This window comes from Orbicella faveolata, unplaced genomic scaffold (genome assembly GCF_042242905.1).
Source record: "Orbicella faveolata isolate gen_17 unplaced genomic scaffold, um_ofav_v1 contig_47, whole genome shotgun sequence".
NCBI classification, from domain to species: domain Eukaryota; kingdom Metazoa; phylum Cnidaria; class Anthozoa; order Scleractinia; family Merulinidae; genus Orbicella; species Orbicella faveolata.
In genome coordinates this window covers 11,301,000-11,318,313 of record NW_028301577.1, presented here as the reverse complement: position 1 = coordinate 11,318,313, position 17,314 = coordinate 11,301,000, and the positions used below count along the sequence as shown (strand labels likewise).

At 39.4% G+C, this 17,314-nt stretch overlaps 1 protein-coding gene and 1 long non-coding RNA gene across 3 annotated transcripts; one reads left to right on the top strand and one right to left on the bottom strand.

The window, feature by feature from the left end:
- Positions 1–1,326: 1,326 nt before the first annotated feature.
- Positions 1,327–13,878, bottom strand: LOC110069287 (glutamate receptor 2-like). The gene is made up of 16 exons (XM_089280214.1): positions 13,466–13,878; positions 12,070–12,216; positions 11,682–11,918; positions 10,896–11,092; positions 10,331–10,384; positions 9,615–9,749; positions 9,094–9,279; positions 8,483–8,593; positions 8,027–8,197; positions 7,435–7,617; positions 6,726–6,911; positions 5,988–6,252; positions 4,006–4,373; positions 3,172–3,396; positions 2,642–2,817; positions 1,327–2,281 (listed from the first exon to the last, which is right to left on the bottom strand). Exons 1-15 carry the CDS (start codon positions 13,563–13,565, stop codon positions 2,644–2,646), a joined length of 2,739 nt encoding a protein of 912 aa, XP_089136340.1. The 5' UTR covers positions 13,566–13,878; the 3' UTR covers positions 1,327–2,281; positions 2,642–2,643.
- A 734-nt stretch (positions 13,879–14,612) lies between these two features.
- LOC149097151 (uncharacterized) lies at positions 14,613–16,286 on the top strand. Of its 2 annotated transcripts, XR_016204354.1 has the most exons (5): positions 14,613–14,967; positions 15,115–15,384; positions 15,443–15,475; positions 15,784–15,923; positions 16,182–16,286. It is a non-coding gene; the product is annotated as an uncharacterized LOC149097151 (long non-coding RNA). The 2 variants fall into 2 exon arrangements; XR_016204355.1 differs by lacking the exons at positions 15,443–15,475; positions 16,182–16,286 and having other exon boundaries at positions 14,617–14,967; positions 15,115–15,397; positions 15,784–16,173.
- The last annotated feature ends 1,028 nt before the right edge of the window (positions 16,287–17,314 follow it).

Here is a 17,314-nt window from a genome sequence, read left to right as displayed (position 1 = left end):
AAAATTTAGGCTTTGAATCGTGCGCTGCTTAATGCTGACTAAGACTTATACTCTTGCTGGCAACTCCTGATCAGTTCGTCACGTATACACACTCTTAATTAGCATAATCATTGACCTTTATTTTATAGTACTTACTTGCAAGTGGGTCTTCAGTTGTCGTTTATGTATCCTTTGAATAAACCTTACTTAACTGCATTTAGTTTTGTGTCATTGTGATGGTCCCGCCTTATGAACTACATATAGGTGCTTCGACTGCAGTAAAGGTGTGATTGACCTTAGCTCCAATTTTTTTTCACCGGCAAGACACCCACACAGCAACTCTGACAAAGCTGAAAAAATACCCAGAAAATTATTTCCACTTTGGTCTCCGACCTAACTACATTTAATCCCTAGCTCTTTTACTGTTCAATTTTTTCCAAAGTTTTAGCTAGTTCTTAACTGATTGAGCTGTTAAATCTTTTCACTATCAGTGAAAGGGAGATTTCCAATAGATCGACGCAACGTAAAGAGCGTGAAGATTACTTTCACGAATATCAGCCGAAGACTGACACGATCTTCTCCCCAATATTCGAAGATTAACGAACATTCCGAAAGTTAGTCTAAAAGTTCACGACCAAGGTAGCCAAGCACTTCCGAAGACCTCAAAAGATTTCCGTGAATGATCGGTTGACCGAGCAAAAGCGCGCAAAGTGGACTTAGAGAGGATTATTAATTACCATGGCAACAGGCCGTACTGAAAAATCCAGATTGAGAAACAGACATTTAGGGAACGTAATAGTTATCCTTGCTATTTAACAAATTTTGCTAATAGTCTACCTGATTACTTTCGACACTCACTTGAAAACCGCTCTATTATTCTAATAAACAACTGGATTATGAGCTCGACATTTCTATCGCATAGAAATCGAGACGAACAATCCAATTGTTTTAGTATAAATCTACTAGTCGTTCAAAACTGTATCCAAATCCTCTTCACAGACACTTCAAAAATGCCAAGAAGCGGCCGTCAATTTGTTAACAAGGGCACACTGCTACACTACTCACTATCTATCACAGAATAGATAGTGAGTAGCGTAGCCAATCAGAGAACGGCATTCCTGATAGAGCGCTAATAGATTTATACTAATAACTTATGAACTGTGTTTTCCCCAAGTTACTCTTATACAACTTACTCACGTACTACTTCCCGAATAGTAGGCGGCTCAGAAATCGAAGTAGCCGGTTTTTTAGCCGGCTGCGGGCAGTTAATAAGAAGCCTGGAGTATATGTTCATGAAGAGTGGGGCCTACTTAATATCCCCAACGAAAAGATTTAGAGAAAGTCTCCTTCCTTATTAAGATGCTCTTTATTAATTTATACATTTCCGCTACATTTTCTCTATTCTATAATGTATTATGCATCGAACCTGGATGTCTTAAAAGATGCTGGAGAACAGAGCATTCTGATTTCCTTTCATAATTACATTACCAGGCAAAAAGCCACTGAAGTGAATTAAGATTGTTAGAAGGACCTTCAACAACATTTTAGAGACCTTATAGTCTTTACTCCATAGAAAAGTAACACAGTCATCACTGAATTTAGCTTCTACAGCATGTCAACGTTCTCCTTTAGCTTATCACTGTGCGTCTATGTTCAAGGAATTGTGCGATTAGTCAGTTCAAGTCAAGAGATTATCAAGGTAAGAGGGAGAATCTCCCATATAGGTCTTATACCAAAGGTAATCTCTCTTAAGTCACTTTTAGACATGGTACCCATGGCTGTCCACGCATCGCGCGAGTAACATTCTCGGAATAACTGGGCACCATATCTAAAAATAACTTAAGAGGGATTACCTATGGCATAAGGCCTATATGAGGGATTCACTCTCTTACCTTAATAATCTCTTGGTTCAAGTTCATAAATAATTCCATAGAGAATGTGGCCCACTTCAAGCGCTGGTTTCTTCCATTATCTTTTACCACCTTACTTACGTTTCGATTATGTTGAAACTACTGAACAAGATGTTCAGAACTCGAGAAGAAAGCAACCACAAAAATTACATGCAGAGGCACTTGCTAGTCCCCACTGTAAAGCCTTTGTGTGTTGCTCGATGAAATGAGTACAAGTCTAGCAACGCAAGTCAATTCGTGTAGTTTTTTAGCGGTAATAAGCTCTTTGGATGCGAGCGCCCACTTCTGTGTTGAGGAGGATTGATCGCTTTTTAAAGTTCATAGCAGGCTCAGCATATTAACTTTACATCTATTGTTTCGTATGCGTAATCCTCATCTTCATCTTTGGGACACTGAAAATCACGGAAAAAGCAAAGTTACTCAAGAAAGAAGAGATAGCTATTTTCTGGACAAGAAAGGCCGAAACGGGCGTAGTAAAGTGGCAAGGACCACTCAAGTGCGTCCCAACTGCCAAAATAACATCTCGACAACGGCCTGTTAGTCAAAGACTGACGAATAGTGGTATACAAAGCCCCAATTCAACCTCTTCAAAACAGCCACTTTCCCCTATCCTCAAGGTGGCAGTTGTGGGGAGAATCGACTGTATTATATGTACAACCCCTTTTGCTCGTACCAAATCCCCACCGCAGTATCTTATCATTACATATCTCTCCCATTCCCAACAAGACGTCACCATGCAAGGAATGAACTACCTTCAGCCTCTTCCAAACAACTTATTCCAAGCAGTTGATGTAGGTTTTTCCTCAGTTCGTCTTAGCACCTTGTCTCCCTGGGACAACACCACAGCCACTCGAACCGGAATCGCCTTGGGAACGCTTGACTGTTCACGTGGCTCACAACTACGACTCAGCCGTCGCTTAAGGGCACTCTGCAAAGGAAATGTCACCTCGTAACGTCAGTAACAACATCCAGCTTAAGATAATGCCGTTTGCCAGATGTAGGCTGCTTATGCCTCAGTAAAGATTCCAATGAATGCCTCATTCGTACCTATTTTCGCGCGTCTCAATATCACCATAAAAACTTTACAAAATCAAACATTTACATTCTACGGCTGTCTTCAAAATGACAATCGGGTGTTTTAACTTATCACTCAAGGATATTGGCAATGGATGGGAGAAAGTGGAGATAGGATGATTCACCGTTGGGCACCTTGTCTTAAAGATCTTGTTTAAAATACTTCAGTACGGTATTATTGTATCGTCCCTGTCGCACGAAATATTACCTGGCTACTTGTGAAGTACACAACCAACCTCTTGCAGCGTATTTCAATAACGAGTAGGATTAAGGAGATAATGACACCACCCAGCAAAACTAGGAACACTCCGGCCATGTTATTGACATCAAGACTCTGTGTTTTCCCTGTTTTGGACTGTGATGGTTTTGGACACTGGCTACGTTCATCCCACCATTTTCGACGAGTCCTCTCGATAAAGTATCTCTCACGTAACTGTAAGGACATAATGACACGAGATTAAGGAGAAAACAATTCTGCACTAGGGCGAAATTTGCCAGACCAAACCAGTACTTTCTCCGTTTCTGTACCTGATAAGGAGATTGGGAGTATCACTTCCCCCACCTGGATTAGGTAAGGGTCTATCGAGATCGCTGGTTTCCCCTCGAGCGTGTTGACAGGTTTTACTATAAAACTTATGCTCCCTTATAAGTAAAGAGAAAAATTGTGAGAGGCGAGTGCCTTGCCTAACAACACGATATGTAGTCACTAGTTGTCAATCCACTTTCGGTCAAAAATCTCAATTAACTTCACCTGCAAATTCGTCAGCAGAAGGCGAAAAGCAGCATCTTACATGAATTACTGCTCAATATCTTTTATTTGTATGGCAGCGTACTAAAGGTTTCATCCACTGGCCACTTTTCCTGAGTGGAGCCACATTAAGTGACAAGATTTGCAGTTCAGTTTGAACCAGGGACGATGGGTTTTGATTATAAAGAGTTAATGAACCTTATACTGGTTTAGTTCAACATCAAACCTCGTGCAAAGAAACGGCCTTTAAATTTAAAGATAAGAATATATACGATTAAATAACTCGTCACTCGCCGCTAAAATTGCCACAGAAATTCTGTTTGTGTAGGGCGAATTCTGCTGCAAGCCAATCCCATAGCCCTTGGCTTGTAGAAGGTTGTTCAGCAACCTTGTATTGCACGGTTTTTGCTGATTGTAGTATTCCAGGTAGGGCTGTTCAGTTATGTAGGCGTAGTTTTCGTTCCTCGCTTTCTTAACGCCCTCTGAAGTAGCATTCACGAATGTCTGGTGCTCCCTCATATGCGAGAACATTTTTAGATAAAGAGGATCTTCCGATTCCTTGAAGAACTTCTGCACAGAGCCATTGCTGAGAACTCCGTATTTAGTCTCGTTTTGATTCTCCAGTTCCTCCAGGGAGTTAATAGTTTTCACGGTTCGTTTTACTTGAAGAAATAAAAAAGAAAACCATGTAGTTCTTCATTCATTTTCCATGAATGCAAATCTTATGCAGCAGTCGCTTGATTATCGTGAAGAATGCCTAGACATCATTAATTACAGTTCAACCTCAATTAACGGTCACCCTCGGGAAAATGAATAGTGTCCGCCTAAGGTGGCCGAACACAGTTTTCAAGAGCCTATGCCTAATTCACCATTACTTTTAAGCTATTTATGCTTTGGCGCCCGTTTTTTGCAAGAGTCAAGGTTAACCACAGAAAAGTTTATTCTCGCATTTTGGCTGAGGTGTGTGCTGTTGCCATGGCAACGGGGCTGGTTAAAAACAAGGCTTAAAAAATGGTTTTTGTTTATTTAAAAAGTCCACTACGAATTGACATTAAATCCCTTCTGTCAACACTGTTCTAATAAAATTTTGACATAGGCAATTTTCGTAATTCGCCGTTAATCGTTTTCACCGCATGTTCTGTATTATTAAAAATTCCCTATGTCAAAATTCAGATTTTTTGCGATAGATCATTCACGTGGTTTCTGAACTATTTTTTTGCCAAATTTCTTGAAATTCTAACGACTGGATCGTCAGAAATCCGCAAGTTTCTGCAAAAGCAATCGGTCTCAATTTTTCGAGCAACTGCGCATGCGCTTCATTTAACTGGGTTCTTTCGGTAACAAAGAGAAAGCTGAGAATTGCTGGGTTCTTTCCGTCGTTACCTTTTCTAACATATCTTTGTAATAAAAGACTGAAGCCATCAATAGACTGCGTTCAATAATAGAGAAAAATAGCACAGATAGTGCGGGTGTTGAGTAAAGAAAATGATCGCTCTATTGACGGCATGTTTGTTTTTGCAATCCTTGTGCGCGCGCTCAATTGCATCAGCAAAAGCGCGCGCGAAAACTGTGTTCGGCCACCTTAAAGGGGGCTGGCCGCTTAATAGAGGTAACAACAATAGAAAAACCATTAATTATTGTGACTTTGATTACTGGCTGCCTAATAAGAGTAACCGTTTAATAGGTGACCGTTTAATAGGGCGACTGTTTTCATAGCCGGCGAAGCGGTAAACTTTAATGCGAACGTGCGTTTAAAAGGTTAGAATAAGAGAAGAAAGGGCCCAAATCAAGTTGCCTTGGCAAGGATCGCTTTTCTGACTTTCTGAAACCCTGACATAGACTTCCGAGATGAGTAATGATTCGATTAAGCTACAATTTAAGCCTAAAACGAAAGAGATTTGTGTCACATTCTTGTAGTTATTGTTTAGTTAGCCTCTAACACTGGACGAACTATCAACAGGCCACATTCGATATATCAATATCCTAACACGGCTCCGAGGCTTTCAGGACAAACTTCTATATTTCTGTGGTTTTCTTTGTATCCAAGTCTCTTTTGGGAATTAGGAGACAAAAGAAACTTTAAAAATGTATAATTTTGACCCGAAAGCCTCGGAGCCATGTTAGAATATTGATATATCGAACGTGGTCTGTTACTAGAGAAACATAGAACTGGACTGTTCTGAAGAACGGGATAGTCCTTCTAGAAACGCTCGACTGCAGCTCGCGACAAGCTCAGCCGTGTTTGCATCATTCTATGTAAACACATCAATACTTACTGGTAAAGAAAGCAGCAAGGTTTGCTGTGTAAGTTGATATTAGTATCATTATAAAAAACCAGAAGGCAGAAGCTAACAGCCGACCAGAAGGCGCCAGGGGGGTGTTATCCGGACCTTGCTGCAGAACGGAAGCTGTAGCAAACCACAGGCTGTTCAACAGGTTGAACTCATTTCCAGGCTCTTCATCTGATTCTCGAGCTCGGGCACGGTAACCGAACGGGCTCAAATAGTCGATAACAAACATCATTACTGTCATGCCGATGACCTGAGACAAAATTCAACTTTTTAACCTGTGCCTTTGCTGAATATAATGCAACATGCAAATACTGCTGCATCGTCAGTCTTCTCCTTCTCGTTAAATTGACAATTTTTCGCAAAATTGAAATCCTTCGTCGCTCGGCATCTACGACCGCCATATTGAAAAGTCTACGTTTAAAACATTTTCCGCTGACGGACATAACCGACAATATTACTGAATTCTGTATTAAGTACGACACAAGTGAAACATATGAATCGACAGTCGCACTTCTGCCGCACTTAATTGAATTGAATTCAACACGGCAGAAGGGCGACGTATGAACCAGGCCTTACTCGAAAAAACAACTTAAATGCTCTGTTTCATCCCCAACTATGAAAACTTGTCAGAGACCGGACACCGTTAGCGTGGAAAACAAGCATTAATAATCATAATTCTTAGATACATAAACTTTGAAAACTTATTATGAGGGTAAACGTTACCACTCCGACAGTAGAAAACCATACGCCACCATTAAAAGGCAGAAGAAAAGCGAATATGTTGATGGGCGGTTCTCCCGGTTTCTGCATGATCAGACTCATGCTGAAGTCCATAAATGGCTTGCTGAAGTCAATAACCAACTCGCGCTCTGCCGTTATCGTGATAGGAGCAAGAGCAATGTCTTTTTCCTGCAAAGGGAGAGAAAAAAAATAAATAAATAAAAAATAAAAAAACAGGTTTAAAACAAAAGCAATAATGGGTACCCTAGAAAAACGTCAACACGTTGTACTAGCAAACTTGTGGTTCTATAGGAATAGAACAAGGCCATATAAATGATTCTGTGTGGACTGCTTATTTTAGGCAGTTTATTATCTGAAGGAGTAATTCTTCTGCATTTAATTAGAAAATTGTTAAGAATAACAGATCCAGGATTTGAAAGATTTTAGCTGGTATAGGTATACCTGCGTGTAAAACGTCTCAACTACAACGACGTGAAACTCAAAACAAGTTCTTCAGCCATCAAGATTTGTAAATTCAGTATTGTATTGATGTAAAATGCAAATTTGTTATTATAGCACTTTTTGTGGCTCTGCAGGCTATAAGATGATCTTTATACATGCCATACGTTAAGAAGGCTTTGAATTAGGAAAAAAATAGGTGCAATTAATTACACGTATTATACACGCCTATAAATTATGCGAGCAATGTTACCTTCTTTTTCAGCTCCTCCACCATTCCTCCATAGCTTTTATGCAAATAAATCTCGTAGTCGAAGTTTGCTTCTTTCGACAATTCCTTGATCAAATCCATACAGAAGCCTTGAAGAAGATTTTTAGGAACTCTGCCAGTTGGTAAAGGCATTGACTCATTTACTTTCTCGACAAACGGCGGCTCCTAGTAAGAACCAATGAACATCAGTGAATAGGCATTTTAAAGGTGGCTGAAAACAATTTCCAGCGCTTTCCAAGACGTAGATTTTGATGAGTCTTTATTACCACTCTTTATCAGTTGATGCTACAATCATGGAACCAAAAAACTGCCCAATCATTGGAGAACACGTTGTAATCATTTTCGTGACTCAACAGGTCACTATAACAACAATATGATCTACTAAAAACACCCTTAATGTTAGCTTCAAGAACTTGTATTTCGAAAACGGCACGGCTAAACCTTTTTTACAATGGAATTTTGATAAGAATGATACGATTTTGTACGAAGGGTTCAGAGTCATGTTGAATTTTAGGTGGCTCCATCAGTATTAACCTGACTATCTTTGGAATTATAAATTTCAAATCTCTCTCACCAAAACAGTTGTAACTTTCAACACTGGGATGGCCTCTGGCTCCTGGGGCTGAAGATTCCCCGGATTGTGGCACTTGACAAATTCAGCGAAGTCCCCCACCCACCGGGGCGTTTTGTCCTGTAATGACACACGATGTTCTTTCATTCCAGGTTCCGGCTGCCACGAGCCGATCTGAGAAAGGAAGAAATAATTGCTACGCAAGGACAGGTATGAAGGTACAAAAAATATTATTTCAGAGCTTGACATTGCCTGCTTGGGAAATGACAGCTTCGTAAATTACTCTAATTTGGTAACCTTGATAATTTAGTTCAGTCCTTGTCAGTTGTGTTGGAGCTAAGTTCCAGCTTGGTCGATCGAGAGTTCCGTTATGAGCCTAGTACCGCTGAATTAAACAAGTACTGCAAGCACCCAGGTTAGTTACCGTGAAAAGCTTTGGACTTACCACCTCGTACAAACCTTTTCTACGTTGTGTTTGAGAACGTTTAAAATGTCCAAACCGCTGTGAACTCGTCGCTCGCCCGTAACCAAGTTGAATTGCACCTCGCCGGTAAGACCTTGAAACTTCACCTTCAAATACAATTGAGAAAAAAGTAGCGTTTTGGTATCAGTGCAATGAGTCATGAAAGATACGTCTATAACAATTAATTGATCAAAGTGGAAGCTGATGAGAGTGTTAGAGACAAACAGGGAATTTAGAAATATAAGGCCATATATCAAACGCGTTCCTGGTCGGTACCCTCTGCAAACGTCATCCTCACGTGCTAAGCGTAGACGTGGCAGAATCTGACGTCACATATTTAGTCGGTTTTTAACGTCACCCAGTAACGCGGTTTCTCAGCATAAAGGTGTTAGGAGTACTGCTTCTCTCACTTTGATGGGATCAGTTTTTCCATGACAGGCTGCTCCCAGAGCTATCTTGAGTTGGTAGACATAGATAGAAAGGAACTATGAGAGGTAATAATATTGGGCTCAAACTCTAAACCACCCAATCTACAGCCTATTATACAACCTAATTATACGCCTAATTATACAGTAAAACCTGTATCTCTATTTAAAGCTGTTTTTACCTTTTTGAGCTGACGCAGAAGCTTCCAACCTAGTCCCCCATGCCAAGCTGACGCACTTCGTAAAGGACACTCACTGTCAGTGAAATGGGAATCTATTGACTTCGTACCCTCGCGGCCACTGTTCATTAAATTGTGCACCGCTGTTGCCACAGCGAGTGCAGCGTCATGCACTGATGCGTACATGGCCTGTCAGAGTTGATCGAAAAGATTAATTTGGTTCGCTTTATCCTTCACTAGAAAGCTGTGCACACTCAAACCATATTTTGATTTTGAAAATGCGTTTATTCAGGGTGGGTCATTGTGAAACGTGTTCTAGATGAAAGGTAGCCTTTTGATTGGTTTAGCGAAAGCGATTTATTTTATTATTATTATTATTATTATTATTATTATTATTATTATCATTATCATTATTTTATTTTTCACTTACTTAGTTGGCCCGTTGAAAAAGTGTATATTTGAGATATTGCTTTTATTGCACATAACCCTAACAATACAGAGAAGGCCGGAATAACGTATCTCACCAGTGAGTATTCGACACCTTTTCTACTGTTCGCATGTTGTTGCAAGATCCTGGCTATCGCCTCGTTGCTAACATGAAGCGTGAGTCCTAGCATGCCGAGAATTGCGGGATACGTCCGGTTTGGGCCTGCAACCTCCTGTTAACAAAGAAAAGTTCTTGCCAATAATGTCATCTGTGCAGGAGGCAAGTAACCGCTATTCAATGGACTACACTTTATCGAATCAACTCTGCGGAACAGATGCTATCATTTATTTTATTTAGGTTAGTATCAAACATGTATATCGTGGACCCTCATCCTAGAGAGCGGGGTAACTACGATGCAATCCAGCTTGAGCTGTCTGGGTTCGAGCTCTGGGGTCATTGTATCGAGTTCTCAGTTGTGCAACTTCGCACTTAACGTTCAAAGTGCCTCTCTTCACCTGGAGTATAAATGGGTACGGACGATCTGTTGGGGCAACTCTATAAGAATGCTAGCGTCTCCGTCGATAGACCAGCATCTTATTCAAGGGGATTGGGGGGTGGAGTAGCGATACTCAAACCATTTCATACTCTGAAACTATGGAAACTGGAGTACACTGCCGGCTTTGTTGAGCCACGGAGTTCGGAAAGGGTTTGGTATCTTAGTTATGTGTTCGTTTGTTTCGTTATATTTTGACGCATCCCAGTCTTTGTCTTCTACCATTCATCGAAAAGCTTGTATGTACGATAATACATTACCAAGTCAGAGGTAATCCACCGATATTCCTTGTCATTTATTCCAACAAACAGCGCCTAGAACATCAAAAGGAGATGAAATGAATACTAGCCTTGATCACTATTCAGTTGAAGAGATCAGGTCTTCTTTCCTGGCCCCATTAAAGGCCGTTTAATTTAGTCTTTTTAGTTTATTTATTTTACTTTCTCGACTTTTTGCCAATAATGTATTAAAAGATTATGTCGCTGAAAACATTCGTTTTCACAAACATTTTTTCGGTTTTAGCAAATATTCTCTATTAATATAATGCATTATCAGACTACAGCATTAGAACGTCTAGGAATTATGGCTGGTAGCGCTTTTAATCTGGAGGCTTATCCTGTATTCCTTTCAACTCTACTAAACATGTTTGATTAAAAAGTAAGCAATAAACTGGGGCAAAGTTACAACAATTATCGTCGGCATGTTTCCTTAATTCAAATATCAATACGCTTAGACATAATTGCTGCATTTAAAGGTCTTGAAGCATGGCCCTTGAGCGTCATTGGGCCCAGTTACTTGAATCACAGACAACAATTGCGCAGTTACCTCATTCATAATGTCAGGTAGGTCTCTATGATCGCAAAACAAGACGATTTCTTTGATATGCGACTTGCGTAGTGCAGTTAGAGCGTTTCTTGTCTGCCTTTTGTCGGTCACAATAAGTTCCGGTATCATTTCAATATTAAAGCGTGACCAGCGTTGCGCTTTGGCGTAAAAGTATGATGCTTCTCTGGTTTTCCGGGCTGAAATATAAACTAAATAAATTAGGCATGAATAAATCAATCAAATAGTAACGTTTTATACTTTTAGAGACGGACTCAAATGTGGCATAGCAGATGTGGTGAAAAGAGTTTGCGAGTTTGAGTAAAGTATCTGTGCTATATATACGGTTTTGTTTCCTAGGACAAAACATATTCTCATTTTTATAGTAACTCTTTCCAACGACGTGCGCAAATGGGTATTGGAAAATTGTTGCTATGGCCAGGCGAAACTCTGATAAGCAACGTTCCATAGTAGATTAGCATCATTTACCATCACTCTAAGGCCCTTAATTAGTACGATGGATACCGAGGTATGATAACCTTGACATGGATCTTGGAGTTTATCAGTGCCATTGACACCTGAGTCTCACCTGAGCCGAATTTATTGTTATATTGCTCCTAATTTTGTAGATCGTGAACAAACGTTTGAGTTACTGAACGGACTTTTGAAACAGTAGAACGTGCAAACACTTTGAGTGGGAATGGACGCATTGTATAACTTTGGCATTGCTCCCATCATTCAACGATGTAAACGGGGTTTAAATCTTATTATCAAGCTAAATCAAAGTACCATCATACACCACCGCTACTCTGGAGAACTCAAAGAAATCCATGACATCAAACAAGGCTTGACTTGCGACGTGATATGACGGTCTCATAGACATAGAAAACTTGTGCACAGAGCTATCTTCTAAGGCGTCCACCTTTATTGTCGGGACATAAAGTAGGGAACTTAGAGCTAAAGCCTCCTTGTTCTTACATTCCAAGTCAATGATGGTTACAACTTGGGACAGTGTAGATATCACATCTACATATGAAAGAAAACAAAGAAATCATATAGCCATGAGAAACTGAAAACGGAATGAGCTATTAATTAAACATTTTCAAAAATAGTGAAAATCACAGACAATGCAACAAGTGGCGAAAATGAGCGAAATCTTGACATGTTCATCGCATACCCTTGGAAAGAAGATCTTTGCCATCAACCTTGACGTGAATCAAACTGAACCTGAGTGTTTCTAACTGTAGCTTCCTTGGAAGTACGTAATCAAAGACATATTCTAAGGCGTGAAGAAGGCTCTCTGTTTCCTTGCGGTGCAGCGTTCCTGAGCATGCAGATCAACGCAAACATCAATTACAGTAAACATCATTAATTAAAAGAGAGTCATTACAGACATCAAAACTTTAAATAGTTCATTCTCTCTCTCTTTTATTTCAGTTCCATTGTGTAAAGCCTTGCAAAGAAGCCTCCCATTCTGGGACGATCCCGTTTTTCAGATTTTATTGTCTTGCACTATTTACATATTGTTAACAAGAAATCTATAAATGCTACATAACATTAATAACAATAACACAAAAATTATTATAAATGGAAAGCAAAATGTCCACAGTTACCGAAGTAGCTAAGGCTTTCAGGTTGGTCACTGCCAAGTTAAGTTAACCGGGGTAGACAATAAGCTTATATAACATGAGAAGAAAAAAAACAGTGCAAACCGTATTATATACATTAGTTATTAGATGTATGATTATATAAAAAAACAATAGGACGTGTAAAAGGTAATTAATAGGCTAATCAAACAAATTATTCTTAAGAAACAGCTTGAAAACCTAGGAGGTATCAGCTTGAGGTAAATTATATTCTAACGGGCAACACAGGTTTTCCCCAACCGATGCAGCCCTTCGGGAATCGTATTCCTAACGGTTAAGGCAACATAGAATTGAATGGAAATGAACGCGCATGTGAATTCATTTTCATTTGAATAGTTTTGCCCGAAGACTCGTTTTGACACAAAGGCAAACGCAACCCGGAAAGGGCCTATCTCGTGAACATTGTCGATTTTTATGTGATTCATAACCGTGAAAAAAAAACATTGTATTTTTTTTGTAAATAATCATTAAATGGCAAACTGCCTCTTGTAACGATTCAGTCATCGTTCTTGCAAGGGCCCAACATATCTCTTTGCACAGTCCAGTAAAAATACCCCTTTCTTCGCCGAAATAATCACTACCATTGTTGTTGCTTTCTGAGGTCCGCTTAAAGAGCGTACCAAAAAATTGATCGATTTTATCCATACAATAATACACGTACGATGTCTGAGGCGAGATCTTTCCTCGATGTATGAGATTAACGCTCCATGTACGTTCCTTCAAACTTGAGTTACATTTCCAAAAATATGTAGTTGAATCATCAACAGCATATCATATTTAGCATAAATGGTTCATTTATAAGAAATGAGTCTATAAGTAAGTCGAGATCTTACAAAACAAAAAAAAGCATCACAAGATGTTTCCTTTTTTCAAGAGGAATTTTGAGCATGTAACTTACTGCCGAATATTTGTTTTAAAATTACTCACCTATCTTGATATCGCGAATCTTCTTTTTTGTAGTGAGAGCCGAACATGCCATGAAGAATACAAAGTAAAGAAAAACCTGTATCCTCGACATTTTACCCATACCCCGGGTAGTTTAAGTTAGAACGTAATACGAAAGAAAAATATTTGATTCACTTTCTGTTATTCCGTTTCTTCTGGGGTACGCGTTTAAAAAATTTTTCACTAAAACAGACATTTTAGCCTTTCAGTGGCATCGCTGAACGACTGCAGAAAATGCAAGGTTTGTTTCCAGTTGGTTCAATCAAATTTTCATTACTGCATCAATAATTGACTTTTATTTGGACGTTTTCACGGCGGAAATGAATTATTGACTCGCAGAGGGCGAGTGGGACTCTGTTATAAATGCCACTACTAAAAGCAAAGTGAAGTCCAATTATAATTATAAACTTTTGAAAATGCTGCTCAATAACTGGACTTCCACATTCGAACTTCACTTTAAGGTTACGTACAAAGCTAAAAAGCAAAAATCACAAGATGTCTTCTATCTAAATGTCAGTTTGTTTTTCTTACTAAGAAAAGTTCAAGAAAACTACTTACAAGTATCTTTGCCAACAAAGCTTTACAAGAGTGGTTAAGAGTGTATCAGTAACCGCATCTTCACTCCTTGTGAAAAACAACGAGAAGTATTGTTTTGCTGGTTTTCAAAGGACACGTACAAACAACTTATTCCACGCTACCTATCAGATATCTATGTTGTGAATTAATTTCCCTTCAACGATTTTTCCGCATTGTTTCAAGCTGTATGATACACCATACACCGCTTTATATCGTGATTCGGCTAGACATATTCAGTCCGGGATCGTTATCAGATTTGATAACCATGTGACGTCACAACATGGCGGCCATTTCAAAAACCGGGAATTTTCGTATTCACTTCGCTTTGCTCGTTATTTGTTCGATTATACTCGGGTAATTTACCCATAAATCTATTCGATAATTACCAGAAAAGATGGAGCCTCACGTGTTTTGAAGATGGCGGTTGAAGACCAGCGTAAACGATTTAAAATGCTACTCGTAAAGTGAAACAGCGCTTGCAATTTTGCATCCAAACCAGGTATGTTTTTCATTTTGTCATTAGATTTAAGTTACCTGGAGATTTTTGCGAAAATCACAAAAAATGTGTCGTTAATCTTCACGCCATATTCTTGGGATTTAACGTGTTTTTAGTGTTGTGCACGATCTGTGAAAAAAGTACACGGGGGTATTTTGATTTGCGATGTGTTGTTCGTAACGGCGGCCATATTTACAGCTGTAATCGATATGTTCCTAGGTATTGAGATGGCGGATGCTGGTACCCATAGAATCAAAATAGCAAATTTATGTCGATTTTGTGGATATAGCTTGGTCATTACATAGGGTAGGTTTATTGTTGTCGAGTTTTGCAGCATAAAATTTTCGTTCCTTTTAGGCCTGACAGACACGCACCATTCAACTTTAAGAATTACTGGCGGCAAAATCAAGGGGTACGTAAAAGTAACTTACATAAATCATCTAAGCCCCTTCAGAAAAAATTATAGCTCTTAGTGAGTCGCTCGATTCATGGTACGGCAGTCCAGGTGGTCGGGAAACCACTTGCGAATCTAACATTAGTTGTTTATTTTCTTTTGAAGGGTTACCATGAGGTCAAAATCAAGGGGCCAGAAGGAACTCCTTTTCATGTCCTTCCTGAAAATTGGAAACAAAGACTCGTTCGCACTTCGTTGTGTTTTGCCGGAAATTAGAGAAATACCCGAGACACTTCTAGACGTGCCACAGTCTGGTATCCAAGAGCGCTAAGAAAAATTACACTTTGAGAGAAGTTGCTGGAAGACAGATAGGCCGGGTGCAATACTTCATAAACAGGGAACTAAAACACCTTTCGGACTGCGGGAAAATCGACAACCACGTTAAAGGGTAAGTTGCCTATATTTTAGAGTCAATTTCAACAACTCGCGGTCCTGAAATATTTTCCGGAAATGCCGGCCAAACTAGGTCAGTTTTCTGGCACACCAGTCGTTATAAAATGAAGCTTATTGTTGGATTTAGCGAGTGAACTATGGTACGAAAACATATTACTTGAATTATAGTTTCTTTTATATGAATCGGTCATTAAAAGCGTTTTTCCATATCACTGAATGCACAACAATAGACTACTGATCTATAACTAAAACAAATGCCAAGACTTCCAAGTTTACTGTCACATCTCACGACATAAAGTGTTGCATGTACCCATTCCACTGAACGGAGGTGTATCACGAATTAAAGTAAATATACCTGCTATATTTTTGTTGTTGTGCCAGAACCATATCAGGCGAGCCCACAACGACAAAGAGAACTCCAGTGCATCAAAGATGGAAACGAAATGTACAATACGGCAGAGGGGATTGAATTAGCAATCGCAGAAATGGAATTAGGCGTGGGATGGGATATGGCCATCGAGGTAAGCTATTCTATCTTCAGTATATCTGGACAGAGAGTCGACAGAGGGAGGGTCGCGAACTGTTTCGATACTGTTATTTCCATTTCATAGTAATGAATCATAGTAGGAGATGTTTCGGTCCTAACCACGCTTCGCTCATGCAAATTGAACGAAATTCAGTTACAGCTCTCCGCTTGGAATATAGAAGCAACTTGTTCAGTGTCAATTTGTGAACTCAAGATGTATTTACTGTTAGTGTTTCGTTTATATTTTATACAGACTGTTGAACAGCCGGCTTCGCCAACTACCAAGAAAATGAAGCCTGAGTGAAAATAGAAGCTATCATATTAGTATCAATAAACAAAGCTTTTGTGAACAGAATAACTGTTGTCTACCTTCGTGTGTTTTTACTCGGAACAAATATTATACGGTGTCTATCTGAAAATGAAACTTTTCGCTGTAGCTTTTGGACAAAGACAGTTTTCTTCCATACATCTCTGTTTCTATTCCATAATCCAGTAACCTATTGCGAAGAAAACATACAATTACAATTAAATGAAATTGCATTGTGATGTTGTGAAAAAAGTAACTCCTTTCATCGCAGTGCCCTGTCGACCGCCATATTGAATTATACACTGTTGCTACCAAATAATGTCACGTGAACGAAAACTTCCGCAGCGATTGGTTAATGGTTTGTTTTGGTCGAGGTTATCAAATCTGATAACGATCCCGGACTGATATTTGTACTCCCGTTAACTACTGAATAATAGCCTACAACAAAGGCTGATTATTTGGTTGATTCTGTGGATGATTAATAAGTTAATTCTCTTAATTGCCACTTTTGTTTAACTCAAATGGTACAGTCACGGGGCTAAATGAGACTCTGTAAAAGTGTAAAACAGAATGGCTTCAAGAAAATTTACATCCCTCGAATTAACCCATTTTAACAGGTGTCGCAGGTTTATAGAGTTTGCATAGTAACGATATGAACTCCATCACAATTTTGAACTTCAACTTTTCCAAAATCTTCGTGTCAGCTCGCTTGATTGGCGCTCCGGCTACGACGAAATTCGCTGATACGGATAACTTGTAGGATCGTGCTTACTCGTGAATAACAACAACTCGTAATTTTCTATTGCATTTTACGAGTTAAAGAGCAGCAAATTAAAGGGAAAAAGGTCTTTGCCAATCAGGCTGGTTAAAATGGGCTGTGTGGGCGAGTTGAGATCAGAAATGGGTTGATAGCACGCAGGAGCAATTCAATTCAGAGACGCCTCTACAAGCTGGCGTGGGATCTCGCACTCATAAAATGAATGTAATTATACCACGCTTTACAAATGCGGTAATCGTGGGCGTCATGTTTTGGGGCGTTTTGACTTTTTTTAAAATTTTTTTTATTTTACCGAATTATT

Bases quoted from the DNA above. Each gene is read 5' to 3' on its own strand.
- LOC110069287 (XM_089280214.1), bottom strand. From the start codon at position 13,565: ATGGGTAAAATGTCGAGGATACAGGTTTTTCTTTACTTTGTATTCTTC. The intron at 8,594-9,093 runs GTAAAAACAGCT...TTGTATTTGAAG, and splicing joins TTCTGCGTCAGCTCAAAAAG to GTGAAGTTTCAAGGTCTTAC. The intron at 8,198-8,482 runs GTTTGTACGAGG...TTCCTTTCTCAG, and splicing joins TCAAACACAACGTAGAAAAG to ATCGGCTCGTGGCAGCCGGA.